This window comes from Convolutriloba macropyga, chromosome 9 (genome assembly GCF_964194025.1).
Source record: "Convolutriloba macropyga chromosome 9, txConMacr16.3, whole genome shotgun sequence".
Lineage (NCBI taxonomy): Eukaryota > Metazoa > Xenacoelomorpha > Acoela > Convolutidae > Convolutriloba > Convolutriloba macropyga.
The window spans coordinates 29656354-29676359 of NC_134476.1; the positions used below are offsets into that span (position 1 = coordinate 29656354).

Below are 20006 nucleotides of genomic sequence, written 5' to 3' on the forward strand. Positions count from 1 at the left end.
TCAACAGTTCTATCAAAGGTGTCTCTCAAAAATATCAAGTCTATTATTAGCTGGTTTGAAAGCACTTTTGACCCACTGAACCAAATATTACATATTGAGATTCAATCTTCATGTTTTTTTTTAACCATTTTTTTTAACCATAAAAACATAATAATGAGCAATTTTTTTAACGTTTCTAGAATTTTTAGTGTTCTTTTTTATCTTTGCAGATTTGTGGCGTTCAAACTAGTTGTTGTAGCAGTTTTGGTTCGTGTTTGTTTTGATAGAAAGGTTTTTAATTTTGGCGAAATTCGAGCAAATTTTTGCCAATTTTTATGTTTTTATGGTGTTTGACTTTATTCTGATCTTATGTTTCCTGCTCTAATTTTACGCAGTTAAATCTAAGTTGAGCGTTACTTTTAAGGTGTTGGTACTATGAACTGACACTTCAAATCTAGTCATGGCTGTTTTCTCAAACGTGAATTACTGTTTTTTTTAAGTTTTTTCTTAGCAGTTTCAAACCGCTCCCTCGTTTTGGATGAGTGACTGATCTGGCAGAAAAGGTTTTAAAAATGGTTTGCCGAATAATGGTTTGGAAGAATTGTGGAAGCGAACAGGGCGCATATCACTTTAATAAATTAAACAAATTTCCTAACTTTTTAACGTTTTTGCACTTATACTTTAAAATGAATTAGGATGTCGTGTGGGTTTTCAGTGAATTGGCATTAACTTTGTCTTATTTAATGGTGTGATTATAACTGCTATTGAGACTCTGCATTTTTTGGAGAGTTTTATAGTAACCATATCGGTTTGATGAGAACAGCTATTGAGACCCTGCATTTTCGGAGAGTATTATAAGAAAATTTAAAAGAATATTTTGGTCTTGTCCCTCAGTCTTTTTTGATCTGTTCTCATTTTTCGAGATGTATCGTTGTTTATCCTTCCATCATTTGTTGAACAAAATTGAATCATAATTGACAATCTAATATGTACAATGTTTTACAGGAAAGTCGATTCCGAAATCTTTGGGCTATGTTTTTATAAGAACTTCACAAATTTTCATGGTTTTTGATGTCAAATTTGAGAAGTGATTTAGTTACGCCGAAAAAATCAATGTTTGGGTTGTTATTACTTAGTGAATTTAATTAATGATTTGATAGCACTGATTTATATGAAATAAAATTATGCAACTCTTCGGTTTTTATGTAGCTTTTACTTCTTGCTGATGTATCAGGTTTTTAATTGCTCTTGACCGAAGTTCATAGCATTCATTGTAAACGTGTGTGTCTTTTGTTTTTATGCTATATTTTTGCTTGACAATTTTGACTTTTCGATTGACTTTTACGCCGTTGACTTTTTGCTTTTCGCGTTACCTAAAATTTTTTTTCAATCACAATTGCAAGCAGCTGAATTCAATTGTCGGCAATTTAATACTAAAATTCAAATGAAAAGTGCGTCGAAACTGGTTTCATTTTTTACTTTGTCTTAATAGTGGTATCTGTTAACCTCTAATGTGGTTATTTGAAGCCCACTATTGAACTTCTTACTCCCATTTAGGCTCCCCTTCCCTCCCTCCCTCCCTCCCTCCCCCCGACTGAAGCAGGTTACAATTGATTAGAGCTCCCACTAGTCGTTCGAGAGCAATTCTTTCGACGTTTAGTTGCTTATGTTTTTTTAGTGTATTTAAAACAGGATGTAAAAGTCAATGCCGCACGTGAAAATGAAATGTATAGGTCAAAAGGCTGAACGAATTGTGTGAGGAGCAGTGAGAAGAGAGATTGATTAAGTTTTCATGACGCGTTTTTGAGAGAGAGAGCGAGAAAAGTAGTTGTGAATAAATTTTTGCTCAGCGAGCAAAACGTTTTCGATTACGTGCGGCTTTTTTTGGAGCAGTTTGATTTTTTTTACTTTTTTAAATAGCCTCAAAGCGATAATTGAGGCTATTACTGGCCTTCTCGGTTTTTCTTACGACTCGAAGAGTAGTATTGGTTTTCTCTCGGTCATTTTTTAACAGGAAGTAGTTCTGTTCACGCGGCATTTTGACTTAAAAGCGAAGGTGAGGAAAGCTGTCATGTTGAACAGATTTTCGCTAAGCGAGAGAAGTTTTTTGATCATGCTTGTTTTTGGGATTCTTGTAATTTAGTTTTTTGTAGAAATTGTATTTGATCGAATTGGTATTAATATAAATTTTTGAAGTTGATGCCACAAAGTTTTGCAGAACCTAATAATATTTTTCAAGTGTAAATTGGGCTCATCTTTCTCAAACTTGAAGTTAATTTTTGGAATTTTTTTCAATAAGTTCTTCCTGTTTAGATCTTTGAGCGGACTTTTTTCTAAATTATCAATCTATAAGGCAACGTTCGATTGGCAAATTGTGCATTGAACAACTCTTTCGAACGTGACCACTTTTTTTGTTTTATCAAATTGTACACATTCTAATCCGTTTTTTGCATTGCTGTCCAATTTAATTTTTGTTTTTTATTGGTTTTACGTGGAAGAAAAAGTTTTTCTAAGCAGAGCCAGTGGCTTTATTTCCTGTTTTTAATATCTGTTTTGTTTTTTGACGTCCAATCTTTGAAATTCCAGGGAAAATTGTTTCTTAAATTCAATTTTTTATTTCATGATCACATGCGATTTTTTTCAAAGTTTTTTTTTAATTTTTTATTTGAACAGTTCTATCAACAGATGGCACATATTTTCATGAAACAAAATTTTGCAACTCTTCGGTTGTTATGTAGTTTTTACTTCTTGCTGATGTATCAGGTGTTTAATTGCTCTCGAACGAAGTTCATAGCAATTATTGTAAACGTGTGTGTCTTTTGTTTTTATGCAAAATTTTCGCTTGACAATTTTGTTTTTTCGAGTGAATTTTACGCCCTTGACTTTTTGCGTTTCGCTTGATCTAAAATTCTTTTTCAATCACAATATCAAGCAGCTGAATTCAATTGGCGGCAATTTAATACTTAAAGTCAAATGAAAAGTGCGTCGAAACTGGTTCCATTTTTTACTTTTTCTTAATAGTGGTATCTGTTAACCTCTAATGTGGTTATTTGAAGCCCACTACTGAACTTAGTCCCATTTAGGCTCCCCCTCCATCCCTCCCTCCCTTCCTCTCTCCCTCACTCCCCCCCCCCCGACTGATGCTGGCTGCAGTTGATTAGAGCTCCCACTAGTCGTTCGAGAGCAATTCTTCCGACGTTTAGTTGCTTATGTTTTTTAGTGTATTTAAAACAGGATGTAAATGTCAATGCCGCACGTGAAAATGAAATGTATAGGTCAAACGGCTGAACGAATTGAGGAGCACTGAGAAGAGAGATTGATTAAGTTTTTTCATGACGCGTTTTTGAGAGAGAGAGCGAGAAAAGTAGTTGTGAAAAAATTTTTGCTCAGCGAGCAAAATGTTTTCGATTACGTGCGGCTTTTTTCGGAGCAGTTTGATTTTTTTTTACTTTTTTAAATAGCCTCAAAGCGATAATTGAGGCTATTATTGGCCTTCTCGGTTTTTCTTACGACTCGAAGAGTAGTATTGGTTTTCTCTCGGTCATTTTTTAACAGGAAGTAGATCTGTTCACGCGGCATTTTGGCCTAAAAGCGAACGTGAGAAAAGCTGTCATGTTGAACAGATTTTCGCTAAGCGAGAGAAGTTTTCTGATCATGCGCTGCGTTCAGTGATTGACTTTCTGACTTTTTGAAAAATTTTCTTGAGAGCGGCGCATATAGATAGCCGTTTTTAGCCGGTTTTGCGTCCATTTGGCTCAATTTTTTTTACTTGTAATTTAGTTTTTTTGTAGAAATTGTAATTAATCGAATTGGTATTAATAAATAAATTCATTAAATTGATGCCACAAAGTTGTGCAGAGCCTAATAATTTTTTTCAAGTGTAAATTGGGCTCATCTTAAACTTAAAGTTAATTTTTTGGAATTTTTTCAATAATTTCTTCCTGTTTAGATCTTTAAGCGGACTTTTTTTCTGAATTATCAATCTGTAAGGCAACGTTGGATAGGCAAATTGTGCATTGAACAACTCTTTTGAACGTCAATACTTTTTTGTTTTATCAAATTGTACACATTCTAATCCGTTTTTTGCATTTTTGTCCAATTTTTTTATTTTTTTTTTTTTGGTTTTACGTAGAAAAAGTTTTTTTAAGCAGAGCCAATGGCTTTATTTCCTGTTTTTAATATCTGTTTTGTTTTTTGACGTCTAATCTTTGAAGTTCCAGGGAAGTTTGTTTCTTAATTTCAATTTTATTATATTTTCATGATCACATGCGATTTTTTTCAAAGTTTTTTTGGTTAGTTTTTATTCCGACGGTTCAATCAAAGGTATGTCTCTCACAAATATCAAGTCTATTATTAGTTTGTTTGAAAGCACTTTTGACCCTCTGAACCAAATATTACTTATTGAGATTCAATCTTCATGCTTTTTTTTAACCATTTTTTTTAACCATAAAAACATAATAATGAGCAAATTTTTGCCAATTATTATGTTTTTATGGTGTTTGACTTTATTCTGATCTTATGTTTCCTGCTCTAATTTTACGCAGTTAAATCTAAGTTGAGCGTTACTTTTAAGGTGTTGGTACTATGAACTGACACTTCAAATCTAGTCATGGCTGTTTTCTCAAACGTGAATTACTGTTTTTTTTTTAGTTTTTTGTTCTTAGCAGTTTCAAACCGCTCCCTCGTTTTGGATGAGTGACTGATCTGGCAGAAAAGGTTTTAAAAATGGTTTGCCGAATAATGGTTTGGAAGAATTGTGGAAGCTAACAGGGCGCATATCACTTTAATAAATTAAACAAATTTCCTAATTTTTAACGTTTTTGCACTTATATTTTAATTGTTGTTTTTTGCTTCTCGGGCAAATTTTGGTTGGCTGACCGATTACGAGAGAATTTAATTAACATTTTTCCAAATAAATGGTTCGGAATTGCATATAGCGTTTGCAGAGAATTTTTCTAAAGTGTTCTTTGGTCACAACCACTTCACTTTGTTCATTCGTTCATGCAATTTTAACTGAATTGCATTCGTGACGTTATTTTTCACTCCCAGTGGAGCGAGTTTTTTGTTCATTCGCGTGGTTAAATTTTCGTTCACACGTGATTTACCTCACTCTCAAAAATGACTTCTTCACTCTGGAACTAACTTTTCTTTGCTTTAATTCAAAGACATAAGATCAAATGAGTGCTTGTCACTTTAATTGAAGGTTATTTAAGTGCAGCTAATGGAAACAGCAATAAGTTATACAGATTCTTAATCAAAATTTAACATTTCAATCTTTAATGAAAGATTAAGTTTTTGTTTAGGACTGTTTTTTTCTTTGTTTTGGAGTCTACAGATCTATGAAGTTATTGCGGCTGTTTTCTGGCAATCTGCCAGCTATGTTTTTATTTTGTTGTCAAGATTTTTTAAGGACCATATGACGTCACAATCACTTCAAATCTGCTCTTTGTTCTTTCGCTCATGCAATTTCAACTGAGTTTCGTGCGTGACGTCATTTTTTAGTCTTAATGAATCGAGTTTTTGTTCATTTAATTGAATAAGTGTTTGGTCAAGCGATAAGTTATTCCTCACTCTGAATTTAACTTTTCTTTGTTTTAATTCTTAGAGATAAGGTTAACTGTGTATCACTCTAATTGAAGGTTTTTTGAGAGCAGCTAATGTAAGCATCAATAAGTTATACATATTCCTAATCAGATTATATCATTTCAGCTTTGAATGAAAAGACATTTAGTTATTGGTCAGTTTTTTACAATCATTTTGGACAATGGATCTACGAAGCTACTGCTGCTTTCTTCTTGCAATCTGCCAGCTGTGGCTTTACTTTGTCTGGCAAAGGGGTTTTTAAACCCTATTAACAAGAGACTCTTAAATGGAGCATTTTTCACCATATCAACCGTATATCATTTCTATAAAATCTTGAGCTATTTTTATGATTTTGCTGTTTTAGAACCTTTATCGATTTTTGTACTCTGTTTCTTGTTTTCAGTGTCTCAGGTTTTTGTTGAAGGAAAATATTATGTTGCCTTCTCTTTTCATTAATCTCAATTAAAGTTTGTTTTAGCTATAGATAATAGTCCAATTTAAACCATTTTTCAATTTTGTATGTTATCTTAGGTTATCTGGTATGTTTGAGTCCAATTCTTGTTTTTCTGCCTCCCGGAATAATTTTATCAGTCAAGTTTTTGTAGGTTTTTTGGTTGGGTTGTTATTAAGTGAATTTAATTAATGGTTTGATAGCACATATTTTCATGAAATAAAATTATGCAACTCTTCGGTTTTTATGTAGTTTTTACTTCTTGCTGATGTATCAGGTGTTTAATTGCTCTTGAACGCAGTTCATAGCAATTGTTGTTAACGTGTGTGTCTTTGTTTTTATGCAATATTTTTGCTTGACAATTTTGACTTTTCGAGTGACTTTTTTTGCCCTTGACTTTTTGCGTTTCGCGTGATCTAAAATTCTCTCTCAATCACAATTTCAAGCAGCTGAACTCAATTGGCGTCAATTTAATACTAAAAGTCAAATGAAAAGTGCGCAGAAACTGTTTACATTGTTTACTTTAACTCTTAATAGTGGTATATGTTAACCTCTTATGTGGTTATTTGAAGCCCTCTATTGAACTTCTTAGTCCCATTTAGGCTCCCCACACTCCCTCCCTCCCGCCCCCGACTGAAGCTGCAATCAATTAGAGCTCGCACTAGTCGTTCATGAGCAGTTCTTCCGACGCTTAGTCGGTTATATTTTCAAATGAATTTGGATTTCGTGTGGGTTTTCAATGAATTGGCATTAACTTTGTCTTAATTAATGGTGTGATGATAACTGCTATTGAGACTTTGCATTTTTTGGAGAGTTTTATAGTTACCATATTGGTTGGATGAGAACAGCTATTGAGACCCTGCATTTTCGGAGAGTATTATAAGAAATTTTAAAAGATTATTTTGGTCTTGTCCCTCAGTCTTTTTGATCTGTTTTTCTCATTTTTCGAGATGTATCGTTGTTTATCCTTCCTTCATTTGTTGAACGAAATTGAAATATAATTGACAATCTAATATGTACAATGTCTTACCGGAAAGTCGATTCCGGAGTCTTTCGGCTATGTTTTTTTTAAGAACTCTTCGCAAATTTTCATGGTTTTTGATGTCAAATTGGAGAAATGATTTTGTTACGCCGAAAAAAGAAATGGTGCGAGAAAGCGACTGGTTTTGCGGCTTGGAATTTTTTCAACACATTTTCTAAGTAGAGTGAGAAAACGTTGTTTGAACAAAAGTTCTTGTTTTTTTTTAATGCAGCAATTCTTGTCTTTTTAATGCAGCAATTTGCAATTTTTATCAGGTTTTTCCCAAAGTGGTATTCCCAATCCATTTTTTGTCCAGGTTAGGTCTAGTCTATTGTTTGGCCAATGTTTTTTTGGATATTGTCAGGGCATAATCTGTTTTTTATTCATCCTTTTATGCGATATCATTTTTCGTGCGTGAAATTTTTTTTCACTGTTAGTAGAGCGAATTTTTAATTGCTCTCAAACGACGTTTGTAGCATTTATTAGTACAGTTGGTCTTTTTATGCGATTTTTCACTTGACCGATGTTTTGTCTGACTGTTTTGATTTTTTGTTCTTAAAGACGGGATAAACAGGTATCGACCAGCTGCAAGACCGGTAGCGCCCAAAGTTTTGTTGGCCAGTATTGATTGTTACGCTCAGAAAAGGACAAAAAGTATTCAACAATTTTAAAATAATTACAAATTTTAACGAAATCTTGCTAAATTTCGTGATATCAATATCTTCAGGAATTTTTCGTTGCTCAAGAGACTATCCATTATCCTTATGTTAAGCCTAAAATAGTTTCACTGGCACATAAAGATCGATTAACTGGCAACATGATAATAATATTCCGAAAAATTGAAAAAGGTTAAATTGCACGTTTTTCAAGTTTTTTGAATGATTTCGAATTTTTTTCCGGCTCCAGGGACACAGCGACATCCTCGAAGGTTTGATAATAAGCTGCTTCATAGTTTCTGGAGTTGTTATAAGAGATTTTAGTAACTCGAGTTTTAGCAAGTTTTTCACAAAATTTTTTTTCTCAATTTTTCGAAAAATTATCATATTGCAAGTTAATGGATTTTAATGTGCCAATGAAACCATTTAAGGCTCAAAAAAGGGATATGGGATAGTCCTTTGAGAAAATGAAATGATTCTGAAGATATTAATGTTTTTGAAGATAATTTTAGCAAGATTGTGTTAAAATTGCAATTGTTTTAAAATTGAATATTTTTGTCCTTTTCTGAGTTTAACGATCATTACTGGGCAACGAAACTATTTAAGTCTTGCAGATGGGTTGAATGACAGAACTCCAGAGACAAAACGGTTTTGAACATTTCTGACTGCGAAGTCTGTAAACTTTTCTTTTAAAATTTAAAATTTGTTTTTTTTTCTATTTGATTAAATTACTAACAAAAACCAGAAGACTAGAAGTTGCAGAGTCGAATCTCATCAAGGAAAATATTAACTGCTCTCTCTTTCTCTCTCTCTCTCTGTCGGTTGGTTGGGGTTTCCTTTCTTCTCTTTCTCGTTGACGTTTTATCTCTCACACCATTAACGCCTACCCCTTCCCTCAGTCACCCCTTCCCTCTCACCACCCTTGCTCCAAATGGCTATATGGAACCCCCCACCCACCCAACCAACGAGACCCTCTCGCTGCGCACCCACTTCCTCCAAATGCTAGCATCCCGAGGTCCCAGCTGGCTACTTCCGAAGCCAAGCGCTTGCTGGTTGTTTGAGAGCAATTCCCTGATGTTAATCGGTTTTGTTTGAAACACTTGAAAATAGACTTTTGTGGTCCAATTGTTCTACCCCTTTTAAATTGCTCTCTTGTGCAAATCTATGTTGGTTTGCAGTTTATTCGTTGAAACGGAAATATTACCTGTAAGTGCTCCGAAACTATCAGATTATGTCTACTAGGATTTTGCTTTTTGTGTTATTTAGTTATTAATAGCCGCCCTCATGTTCTCAGCCTTCTACTATAGCGCTCCTATTTTTTTTACATCGTCGAACGTTTTTTCGCTGTACCATTTTGCCGCTTTTTCAGCATTTTGCGTGAAATCTTTTTGACCTCTCTAGGCTAGGTTCTCTTTTCTCTCATTCTGCTAAAAGTGAATTTGAAATCAGCAAAGCAATTCAAAATGAACAGAGTCAGAAAAAAAATTGATTTGAGAAATAGAAACGGGATAAACCCATAAAGCGCAATTTCAGATGCCCGCTATTTGAATGTCGTTCCTATAAGTCTTAGTTATCATCTCTTATGCTTATTGGTATTGATAGTAGCCCCTTTAGCCTCTCTCTAAGAAACAGAAGTATGTTCAACTACGAAATGCCATCAAAATATATCGGACTTAAAAAATGTTTTTGTACAAAAATCTTTTTTTTTCAATGTATTCTATTCTTTCAATCCCAATCATGCTTATTAGAGTCAACGGCGGCCATTTTCTGGCAATCTGCCGGGTATGTTTTTTGTAAGGGTGTTTTTTATTAGTTTTTTGACAATGAAACTCTAATAATTTGTGTTTTTTGTTTGTTCGATGTAGAAAACTAACTTGATCGGAAAATCCTTGAACCATGTTGTTCTATGGGGCTTTAGTTTATCGACTTTTGGAGGTTTTTAGTGTTTCGAATGGTGTCAACTTTGGTTTAAGATCAGCTTTCTTGCTGTTAAAATAAAGTTGCCATTGTAGGTGATGAGGTGACAGTGCACTACGACCCTCTGATTGCCCAGTTGGTTGTCTGGGCGCAAGACAGAAACCTGGCACTCTGGAAGCTTTCATCTTACCTCGATTCCTATCAGGTGAGTTAAGTTAGCCGTCTGGGGATTATAGGTAAGTTCAGTTATTTACTGAGATGCTGGATCTCTAACAGTTGTCGCCTGGCAAAAAAAGCTACTTATTAACGAAAGCTTGCTAAATTTCGTGATATTAATATCTTCAGAAATTTTTCGTTGCTCAAGAGACTATCCATTATCCCTACTTCAAGCCTGAAATAGTTTCACTGGCACATAAAGATCCATTAACTGGCAACATGATAATAATAATATTCCGAAAAATTGAAAAAAAGGTTAAATTGCACGTTTTTCAAGTTTTTTGGATGATTTTGAATTTTTTTCCGGCTCCAGGGGCCCAGCGACATCCTCGAAGGTTTGATAATAAGCTGCGTCATAGTTTCTGGAGTTAATGGATTTGTTATAAGAGATTTTAGTAACTCGAGTTTTAGCAAGTCTTTCACAAAATTTTTTTTCTCAATTTTTCGAAAACTTATCATATTGCAAGTTAATGGATTTTAATGTGCCAATGAAACCATTTAAGGCTCAAAAAAGGGATATGGGATAGTCCTTTGAAAAAATGAAATGATTCTGAAGATATTAATGTTTTTGAAGATAATTTTAGCAAGATTTTGTTAAAATTGCAATTGTTTTAAAATTGAATATTTTTGACTTTTTCTGAGTTTAACCATCATTAGTGGGCAACGAAACTATTTAAGTCTTGCAGATGGGTTGAATGACAGAACTCCAGAGACAAAACGGTTTTGAACATTTCTGACTGCGAAGTCTGTAAACTTTTCTTTCAAAATTTAAGTTTTGTTTTTTTTTCTATTTGATTAAATTACTAACAAAAACCAGAAGACTAGAAGTTGCAGAGTCGAATCTCATCAAGGAAAATATTAACTGCTCTCTCTTTCTCTCTCTCTCTGTCGGTTGGTTGGGGTTTCCTTTCTTCTCTTTCTCGTTGACGTTTTTTCTCTCACACCATTAACGCCTACCCCTTCCCTCAGTCACCCCTTCCCTCTCACCACCCTTGCTCCAAATGCCTATATTGAACCCCCACCCACACAACCAACGAGACCCTCTCGCTGCGCACCCACTTCCTCCAAATGCTAGCATCCCGAGGTCCCAGCTGGCTACTTCCGAAGCCAAGCGCTTGCTGGTTGTTTGAGAGCAATTCCCTGGTATTAATCGGTTTTTGTTCGAAACACTTGAAAATGGACTCATTTGTGGTCCAACTGTTCTACCCCTTTTAAATTGCTCTCTTGTGCAAATCTATGTTGGTTAGCTGTTTATTCGTTGAAAAGGAAATATTACCTGTAAGTGCTCCGAAACTATTAAATTATGTCTACTGGGATTTTGCTTTTTGTGTTATTTTTTAGTTATTAATAGCCGCCCTCATGTTCTCAGCCGGCTACTATAGCGCTCCTATTTTTTACTTCGTCCGACTGTTTTTCGCTTCACCATTTTGCCGCTTTTTCAGCATTTTGCGTGAAATCTTTTTGACTTCTCTAGGCTAGGTTCTCTCCTCTCATTCTGCTAAAAGTGAATTTGAACATCAGTTGCTCAGCAAAGCAATTCAAAATGAACAGAGTCAGAAAAAAAAATGAAGTCAGAAATAGAAACGGGATGAACCCAGAAAGCCCAATTTTAGATGCCCGCTTTTTGAACGTCGTTCCTATAAGTCTTAGTTACCATCCCTTATGCTTATTGGTATTGATAGTAGCCCCTTTAGCCTCTCTCTAAGAAACAGAAGTATGTTCAACTACGAAATGCTATCAAAATAAATCGGACTTAAAAAATGTTTTTGTACAAAAATCTTTTTTTCGATATATGCTATTCTTTCAATCCCAATCATGCTTATTGGAATCAACGGCGGCTATTTTCCGGCAATCTGCCGGGTATGTTTTTTTTGTAAGGCTGTTTTTTATTAGTTTTTTGACAATGAAACTGTAATAATTTGTGTTTTTTGTTTGTTTTGTTCGATGTAGAAAACTAACTTGATCGGAAAATCTTTGAACCATGTTGTTCTATGGGGCTTTAGTTTATCGACTTTTGGAGGTTTTTAGTGTTTCGAATGATGTCAACTTTGGTTTAAGATCAGCTTTCTTGCTGTTAAAATAAAGTTGCCATTGTAGGTGATGAGGTGACAGTGCACTACGACCCTCTGATTGCCAAGTTGGTTGTCTGGGCGCAAGACAGAAACCTGGCACTCCGGAAGCTTTCATCTTGCCTCGATTCCTATCAGGTGAGTTAAGTTAGCCGTCTGGGGATCATAGGTAAGTTCAGTTATTTACTGAGATGCTGGATCTCTAGCAGTTGTCGCGTTGCAAAAAAAGGCTACTTATGATTTAAGCGAGAGAATTATTCAGCAATCAGAAAAGAGTGAAAATTGAATGCTCCCACTTACCATATGTAAACTCAATTAGTCAGAGTACATCTAACCACGCTATGGCAGCGATAACCGTTCCTCGATTTTTGAATTACATCTGGCAGCGGATGAGAGCAATGGCCGTGTCCATCGGTAATTGCATTGTTTAGATTAGGTGCGAAGTTGGAGGGATTTGACAACTGCAATTTGTCGGCATCAGTGGTAGATTGAATGGATTTATGCTATCGATTTATCGTTTTTTAAGAAAATAGTTTGAGGATATATGCATTATGAAAAAAAGCACGTATTATTCAATTGGGACTTACATTACCTTCAAATCGCTGCAATTTGTTAATGCTTTTAATGCATAAAGGGATATACGTGTTTGAACTGCAGTCTATGTGCTATAACTAGAAGTTTTGCTTAGATTGTGATACTGTAATCTTGCGCTACTTGAGTTTTTTTCATCCTTGTTACAGAGATTTTATATTTAATTCCCCTCGAAACGATTTGAAATGAGATGGAAAGATATCAAGTACAAAGTTTTTGCCCCTGAACTGATTTCATGGCTTTTGTTCTGAAGTTAAAGTTAAGTCCAAAATTTGTCAAATAGACGTATTAGTTTTTGTCTACGTCAGCTCTCAGAAAGCAGAGATATCTTTGATTGATTACTTTTGGTTTAGATCTTTCTCTCATTCTATGAACATCATGTATTCTTTTAAATCAAGTTAAACATTATATTTTCTGTTCATCACGAAAAAATCACAATTGATTGATTATGGAGAACTTTTTAATCTTTGCTTTGTCCTTTAGATTATGGGGAAATTTTTAATTGAGATCAGCCTTAATAAATGCATTTTTAACATTTTATGCAAATAAAAATAATTTGGACGATACCTCATTGTAACTCTGAGATAGCATAAACTGCAACTCCTCTCAATTTTCATTACTTAAAAAATTTTCCTTTTAGGTAGATATTTAGGCAATCAGTTTAGATGTTCCCTGAGAAAAGTGTGATAAACATTAATCAAATTAGAACGCTTTTTGATTGATGGAATCTGGGTTAATAGAAAATTCTGTTCTTGGCTGCTCTGAAAATAGGGTTAGCATATATATTAGTCCGGTCTTTTTTAATAGCCGCACAGCGATAGCTGGGGCTATTATTGACCTTCTCTTGGTTTTTTATTTCTTGTAAGATTTTTGTTACGACCATATGACCTCACAATCTGCTTTTTGTGCATTTGTTCATGCAATTTCAACTGAAGTGCGGGCGTGACGTCATTTTTCGCTCTTAGTGTAGCGAGTTTTTTGTTCATTCGCGTGATTTCAATTTTGGTCACACGTGACTTACCTCACTCTCAAAAATTACTTCCTGACTTTGAAATTGACTTCTTATTACTTTAAGAGATAATTTCAAATGAATGTGTGTCACTCTAAATGAAGGTTATTTGAGAGCAGCCAATAGAGGCTGCAATAACTTATACAGATTTTTAATCAAAATATAACATATTAGCCTGATTTTTTTTGGTCTGTCTTTTTTTACTGTTCTTTTTGAGACTGCAGATCTAGAAGCTATTGCGGCTTTTTTCTGGCAATCTGCCAGCTATGTTCTAAGATTTTTCGCTTGATCAAATTTTCTCGAAAACGCGATAAACAGGTTAAGCCCGGAGTACATTAAGTTCCTGATCAGATCTTTTAAAGCTCTTCTAGTCTCTGTATATTTGATCAAATCTGCTGAGAAGTAAAATCTTGGAGCAAAGGAGTTTTTTAAAGGTTTGGACACCCCTCTGCAAACCCAACTACGTTCCAACTTCTCCATACGCGCTCCCTAATGCTCGTTTTCCTCACTCAAGCTTGTTACTACTGAAATGATTAAATTCCATAACTGTAATGAGGAGTTATATAAATGCAATTAAAACAGTTGCCTTCAACTTTAGGCTGCCGTTTGAATGGGCCGATTAAAAAATAACACAATCATCTAACATCGGGCAAACTGCTCTCAAGCGTCCGGCGAGTCGTTAGCTTCTGAAGCCAACCTCTCGGCGATCACTTGAGAGCAGTTCTCCGGATATAAGATGATTATGTTGTTTTTTTAATCAGCCATTTCAAACGACCTAAAGTTGAATGCAGCTCAGTTTTAGTTTCAATTAAATAACTCTTCATTAGATTTATCTAATTTCAATATTTCAAAGGCTTTATGCTTTAGTTTTGTCAAAGAATGCTAATACGTTTATCAAGACAATCTTCAAAGTACGTTTTTGTAACCTGCCAGGAAACAGTATTTAGGGGGTACTTGGTGTTTATAATGCTCCCGCTCCGGATTATCCGCTTTTATCTAAAATATGTTTTTTGACTCAGCAGGTTTAATTTGATCTTTGAGGTTGTCAGATGTTTGAGTTAATTCTCAGTACTTAAAGGTTGCTGAATAAAGGCTGCTAAATGTTGAGAATAGGAAGGTTGTCCATCCAAATTAAATGACAACTCATTTCTATGAACGAATTTTTCAGTTAAATTGACATCCAACAATACAATTATCGTCTGATGAAGAGGTTGCCGCTGAGCTGCCTTTAATTTTAAATTAAATTTTAAAATGATAAACTACGAAAGTTAGTTACCTTTTTAATAGCCGCCCTCATCTTCTCAGCCGGCTATTATAGCGCTCCTGTTTTTTTACAATTCAAAGAATTTGAATTGTATTGGGGCGCTGTCTTTTTTTTAAGATCTGTTCACACTTTTTCATGATTTTCGAAGTCAAATTGGAGTAGTGATTTTGGTCACGCCGAAACAGGAAGTGGAGCGAAAAAGCGAGTGGTTTTGCGGCGTGAAATTTTTTCGCTCTAATTTTAAAGTGCTGTGAGAAAACGGTGTTTGAACAAAAATTTGCTTTCTCGCTAGTGGTTTTTTGTTCACATGCGGCAATTTCACTTTGATTTTTACAGTTTTTTCGATTTCTTGGATCGGATTTTTTTTCTAAATGGTTTTCCCAATCCATTCATTGTCCGTTCTTGGTCTAGTTTGCTGTTTAGTCAATGAAAATTCTTTGAATTGTACGTCATGACTTGTCCTGCTATGTTTTTTTACTTCGTCGAATAAAAAAATGTTTCGCTTTACCTCATTTTGCCGCTTTTTCAACATTTTGAGTGATATCTTTTTGACTTCTCTAGGCTAGTTTCTCTCTTCTCTCATTCTGCTAAAAGTGATTTTGAACATCAGTTGCTCAGCAAAGCCATTCAAAATGAACAGAGTCAGTATAAAAAATTGAAGTCAGAAATAGAAAAGGGATAAACCCATAAAGCCCAATTTTAGATGCCCGCTATTTGAACGTCGTTCCTATAAGTCTTAGTTACCATCTCTAATGCTTATTGGTATTGATAGTAGCCCCTGTAGCCTCTCTCTAGGAAACAGAAGTACGTTATGTTCAACTACGAAATGCCATCAAAATAAATCGGACTTAAAAAATGTTTTTGTACAAAAATATTTTTTTTCAATATCTATTCTTTCAATCCCAATCATGCTTATTAGAATCAACGGCGGCTATTTTCCGGCAATCTGCCGGGTATGTTTTTTAAACCTGTGGTCATTTTTTCATTTAATTTGGTAAGTCAAGCGGACTTTGAAATAGTTTTATAATTAATGGTTAATGCACTCTTGTAATCAACGAATAGTATATTATAAAGAGTTTATCATCTACGTTTATTTAAATTCAAGTTTCTAAGCTTTGATATTGTCCGAACCTACTTTACCTATATATTTATACGAGGCTGGCTGGATCTGTCTGACAATCCCCGTTTTGCTACCTTGTAAGGAATCTCCCATCCTCGGTTCCGTTAGCTCTACTTATTAACACGTAGTTTTGATCAGCTATTAGAACTCTATGGTGTTTATGATCATGCCTATCATGCTCTGTATGATGTAGTCTGGAAAACGTGGGCAATTCATCGGGGCGAATCAAAATGCGACCACCTGCCGGCTTATTGGAAATTCTTTTAGCTATGTATTCTCATTCGTCTCTTTGTCCCAGCTTGATTGAATTTAATCTGTGTTTAGAGAACCCAGGGAAAATTGGTCAGGCACTAGACATCAAATTAACCTTTCATTTTGTTTTTTAAACAAGAAATAATTTACTTAGTTAATCACTCCATGGTTCAACTTCATATTAAATCAACTTTTAGTTTTTGGTAAAAACGCTAATAACTTTTAGTCGTTAGTCGAATCAAGGTTTTGTTGTCAGACTTGCGTGTAGTCTGAACAGCAACTTCTTGAGAAGTAGGTTCCCCTCTTAAATCGCTCTTTTACAGTGGTTGGTTCTGTCTCAGTTTTTGTTATCAGTGTAAGTAGTATTATAGTCACCCATTTAGTGGGTGTGTGTCGGTGTCTAGAGTGTTCTGCGTGTTGGTATCACGGTCAGATTTAGGAGTTTGGAATCAAATCGATGAAAGGTGCTGGTTGTTTCTCTTTGCTGTTTTGGTGTAACTTGTCGAGTTCGAACTTAGACGATCTGGTGGACTTTGCTTTGACGACAGCAGCTGCAATTATTCGCCTGATTGCCAGAGGATTTCTGCAATGTCGTTCACAGTTACGGACTGGTTGAGGGCTGTTGACTCATTGTTTTTTGCGGCCCCTGTAGCTGGCAGCATGGTTTCCATTGCAGTGGGCAGACTTGGGGACGATGCAGTGAGCTAGCTTGTGATTACCCCCACTGATCTGAAACATCTGACGTCATTGTGGTCTGATGCATCGGGCTTCATAGGAACATTTATTCGCCTTGTGTCCGAAGCCTTTGCACTGATAGCATTGGATCACCGCATCACGTCTGGCAAGAGGAGAGGGCTTGGTTGGTCTTGACTCTTCACAACTGTAATGGGTGGGTGCAATCATGAGGTCGCGGCTGATAAAGATCTTGGTGGTCTCGCATGTTGTTAATGTTGTTAAGGCTCTGACTAGCTTCGTTGTCGCTCGCATGGCTCGGCTTCTGATTCGCACTAGGCTCATCTTTGCAGGGTACGTTTTGTTGATCATCCCGCTCTCATAGTTCATGTCCCGCTCTACTCTAGCGATCACAAAGCTATGGTCCCTGGCATACTTGGCGCTGATCTTTCGATCGGTGGAAGGGAAAGTTTCCGGACTCGTGCCTTGGATAGCGGAGACGGCCCTCTCGATCACGGCGTTGCTTGGCTTGGTCCTCTTTGCGGCAGGAGTTGTAGTTGTCATCTTGCTTATCGTAGATTGCTTCTGTTGAGTTTTAGAAGGTCAATGGATTGAAAAACGCAATTAACTTTTAGGTATTTGGTAAAACGAAAACAACCTTTAGTCATTTAAAAACGGAATTGATGTTTAGTTTTTTTTGGGCAAAAACGCAAATAATCTTTTGTTATTTAGTAAAAACGCAAATAACTTTTAGTTATTTTGTAAAAACGCAAATGAGTGAGTTTTATTTATTTGGTAATAAAACCAAATAACCCTTAGTTATTTGGTAAATTTTTTAGTTATTTGGTAAAAACGCAAGTGAACAAGTTGTGCTGTGTAAAACGCAAATAATCTTTTGTTATTTGCTAAAAACGCAAATGACCTTTAGGTATTTGGTAAAAACGCAAATAACCCTTAGTTATTTGGTAAAAACTTTGTTATTTGATTAAAAAAAACATGAACAAGATGTGCTGTGTAAAACCTTGAATCTATTGAATGTTTTGATAATGTTTCGGCCCTCAACCCGGGCCGCAACTAAGCAAAAATTCGTTTTAATTTCTTTTCATGTTTCCGGCCCTAAATTAGTGGCCCGGGGTTGCTTAGTGAGGAAAGGGTAGAAATATTACCAAAATTTAATGGATTCAGGGTTTCATATAGCACGTGCTGTTCACGTATTTCCTACTATTCCTACCCCCTCCACCAATTATTATAAATATACCATAATGGGGGGGGGGGGGGGGCTACATTGGGAAACTAAAAAATTCAATGCATAAATGGGATCTTTTCAACAGTTGCAGGGGTAACAGGCATGTACTTAGTGTGCGGGCAGTAATCATATATTCTTGTAATGTTAACCCACATAACATGTTTTACAGCAGTGATTGGGTTAAGATTTATAAAAGCAAACTAATCTGCCTAGTTGATCAGTTTGCTTTTAGTTTAGCTAACTAATCAGCCGAATATCAGTCTAAGCGCAATTGCGAAAGGGGGCAATTGTTGAAAAGATCCCAAAATTTAGTTGAAAATGACTGCTTGCACAAATATACAAATATGACCAGTGTTCATTATCTGGTTTTCTTTCGATTTTAATGGACTTCTTTTTTCTTTTGTTTGTAAAGTCAGTCAGAAATGAGAATTTCGTTTTTTTTTCGGCTTACTGAGATTCGTTTTGCGGAGTTTGTTTTTCACCTACTTTTATTTTTACAACTTTCATTTCTATGCATACATGCATGCAACATAATTAAGTTCACTTCACCTTCCTAACTTACTATAAGCCGAATTGCCCAAATCCTAAAATGCAGATCGCCGATATTGAACACACACTTAAATATTTTCCCAAGCAGAAGAAAAATGAACATCTCATGTCTAAGATATCAATTATTAAGTAGAATGTTTTCACAGGCTGAACTTTGAAGTAATTCTTTGAAGAAAGTCGAAATCTGCTATATCAAAATTAGGCTAATTGCGCTTGCGTATTTAGACGGTGAATATTTTATGCATGAAAATAGCAAATTGAGCAGCGCATAGTTGTAATTCTTTTCAATATTTGCTATTGTAGATTCTGGGCCTGAAAACGAACATAGCCTTTCTCAAGTCCCTTGCCACACATGACGCTTTTGTGAGGGGAGACGTCAACACAGATTTCATTCCCGATCATTATGACTCACTTTTCCAAAAAGATCATACTTTGGAAAAAAGCGGTTCCGGGCAACAGCAGGTACTTCAGGAGAGTGTATGCAAAGCTTGTTTGGCTGTCATCCAGTCTAGACGAATAACGACGGACGAAAGTGGACTAACCTCTAGAGGTAAGTTTACTATTTTTCAGCACTTGTATTTTTCAGTGTTTTTTAAAAAAAATTTAGGCATTTTTCCGTAATGTCAAGAACGGCGGAATATTCTTTGATTACAGCCTAATTAGAACCTTGATTTCGTTTTGTTGAGCAAAGCGTTAAGAATGGAATTCAATTTGCAGTTATTACAAACATTTCTGAAAATTTCTTCTGATTTCAGGGTCACCATGGAGTGTTTTGAAGAACTTCAGGGTGAACGCAGAGGCCACAGAAGAAACATTGAAACTTCGTCTCTCAGGAGAGAAAGGTATGTTAGAAGTTGACTGGAAGCTCAAAATTCCTTATACCCGAAAACAGTTTGGCGCATTGTTATTGTTTACCAGAAAGCAGTTTGGCGCCATTTTATTGTTGCGTTGGTAGACGACTACTGTTAATTTCAATGGTTGTGGTAACATATGTAGATTTGATATTCGTATAATTCTGCCACGTAACCGGTTTTTTTGCAGTTGAAACGTTGCAAAAATCTATTTCTTAAGCCCTAAACCTAAGTTATGCTATTGTTAACTTAGTATCCCCTCTGGCAAAAAGAATCTGTTTGATCGCGTGGCACAAAAGGTTTTTCTATCCGCATTGAACTTCAAAGGGAGATTTTAAACTCCTAAAATACTTTATTTAAAATCTTGGCCCCTTCCAAATTTAGGCTGTGAGTATTGAATTAGCATTATTTAATCCATTCCCCAGTTAAGAAGTGGTTTGCGTGGGAATAACTGTTTTTTAATTATTTTGTTTCAAATTTTCTCATAACTTGTATCTTCTTGATCTTTTTGAAAAGTTTTCTTCCGGCATTTCTGATAAAATTGTTCCGACCTACCTTAG

General features: G+C 35.4%; 2 protein-coding genes across 5 annotated transcripts in view; both read left to right on the forward strand.

Moving 5' to 3' along the window:
• The window catches only part of LOC142345715 (methylcrotonoyl-CoA carboxylase subunit alpha, mitochondrial-like), a 151540-nt gene that overhangs the window by 124455 nt on the left and 7079 nt on the right, over positions 1–20006 (forward strand). For all 4 annotated transcript variants that reach the window (XM_075397985.1, XM_075397987.1, XM_075397986.1 and 1 more), the window contains exons 12-14: positions 11921–12030; positions 18899–19145; positions 19351–19437. In XM_075397985.1, the coding sequence (XP_075254100.1) occupies positions 11921–12030; positions 18899–19145; positions 19351–19437 (444 nt within the window). The remainder of the gene's footprint in view (positions 1–11920; positions 12031–18898; positions 19146–19350; positions 19438–20006) is intronic.
• LOC142345719 (peptidyl-prolyl cis-trans isomerase-like) overlaps positions 1–20006 on the forward strand; it is a 41587-nt gene that overhangs the window by 9596 nt on the left and 11985 nt on the right. The window lies entirely within an intron of this gene.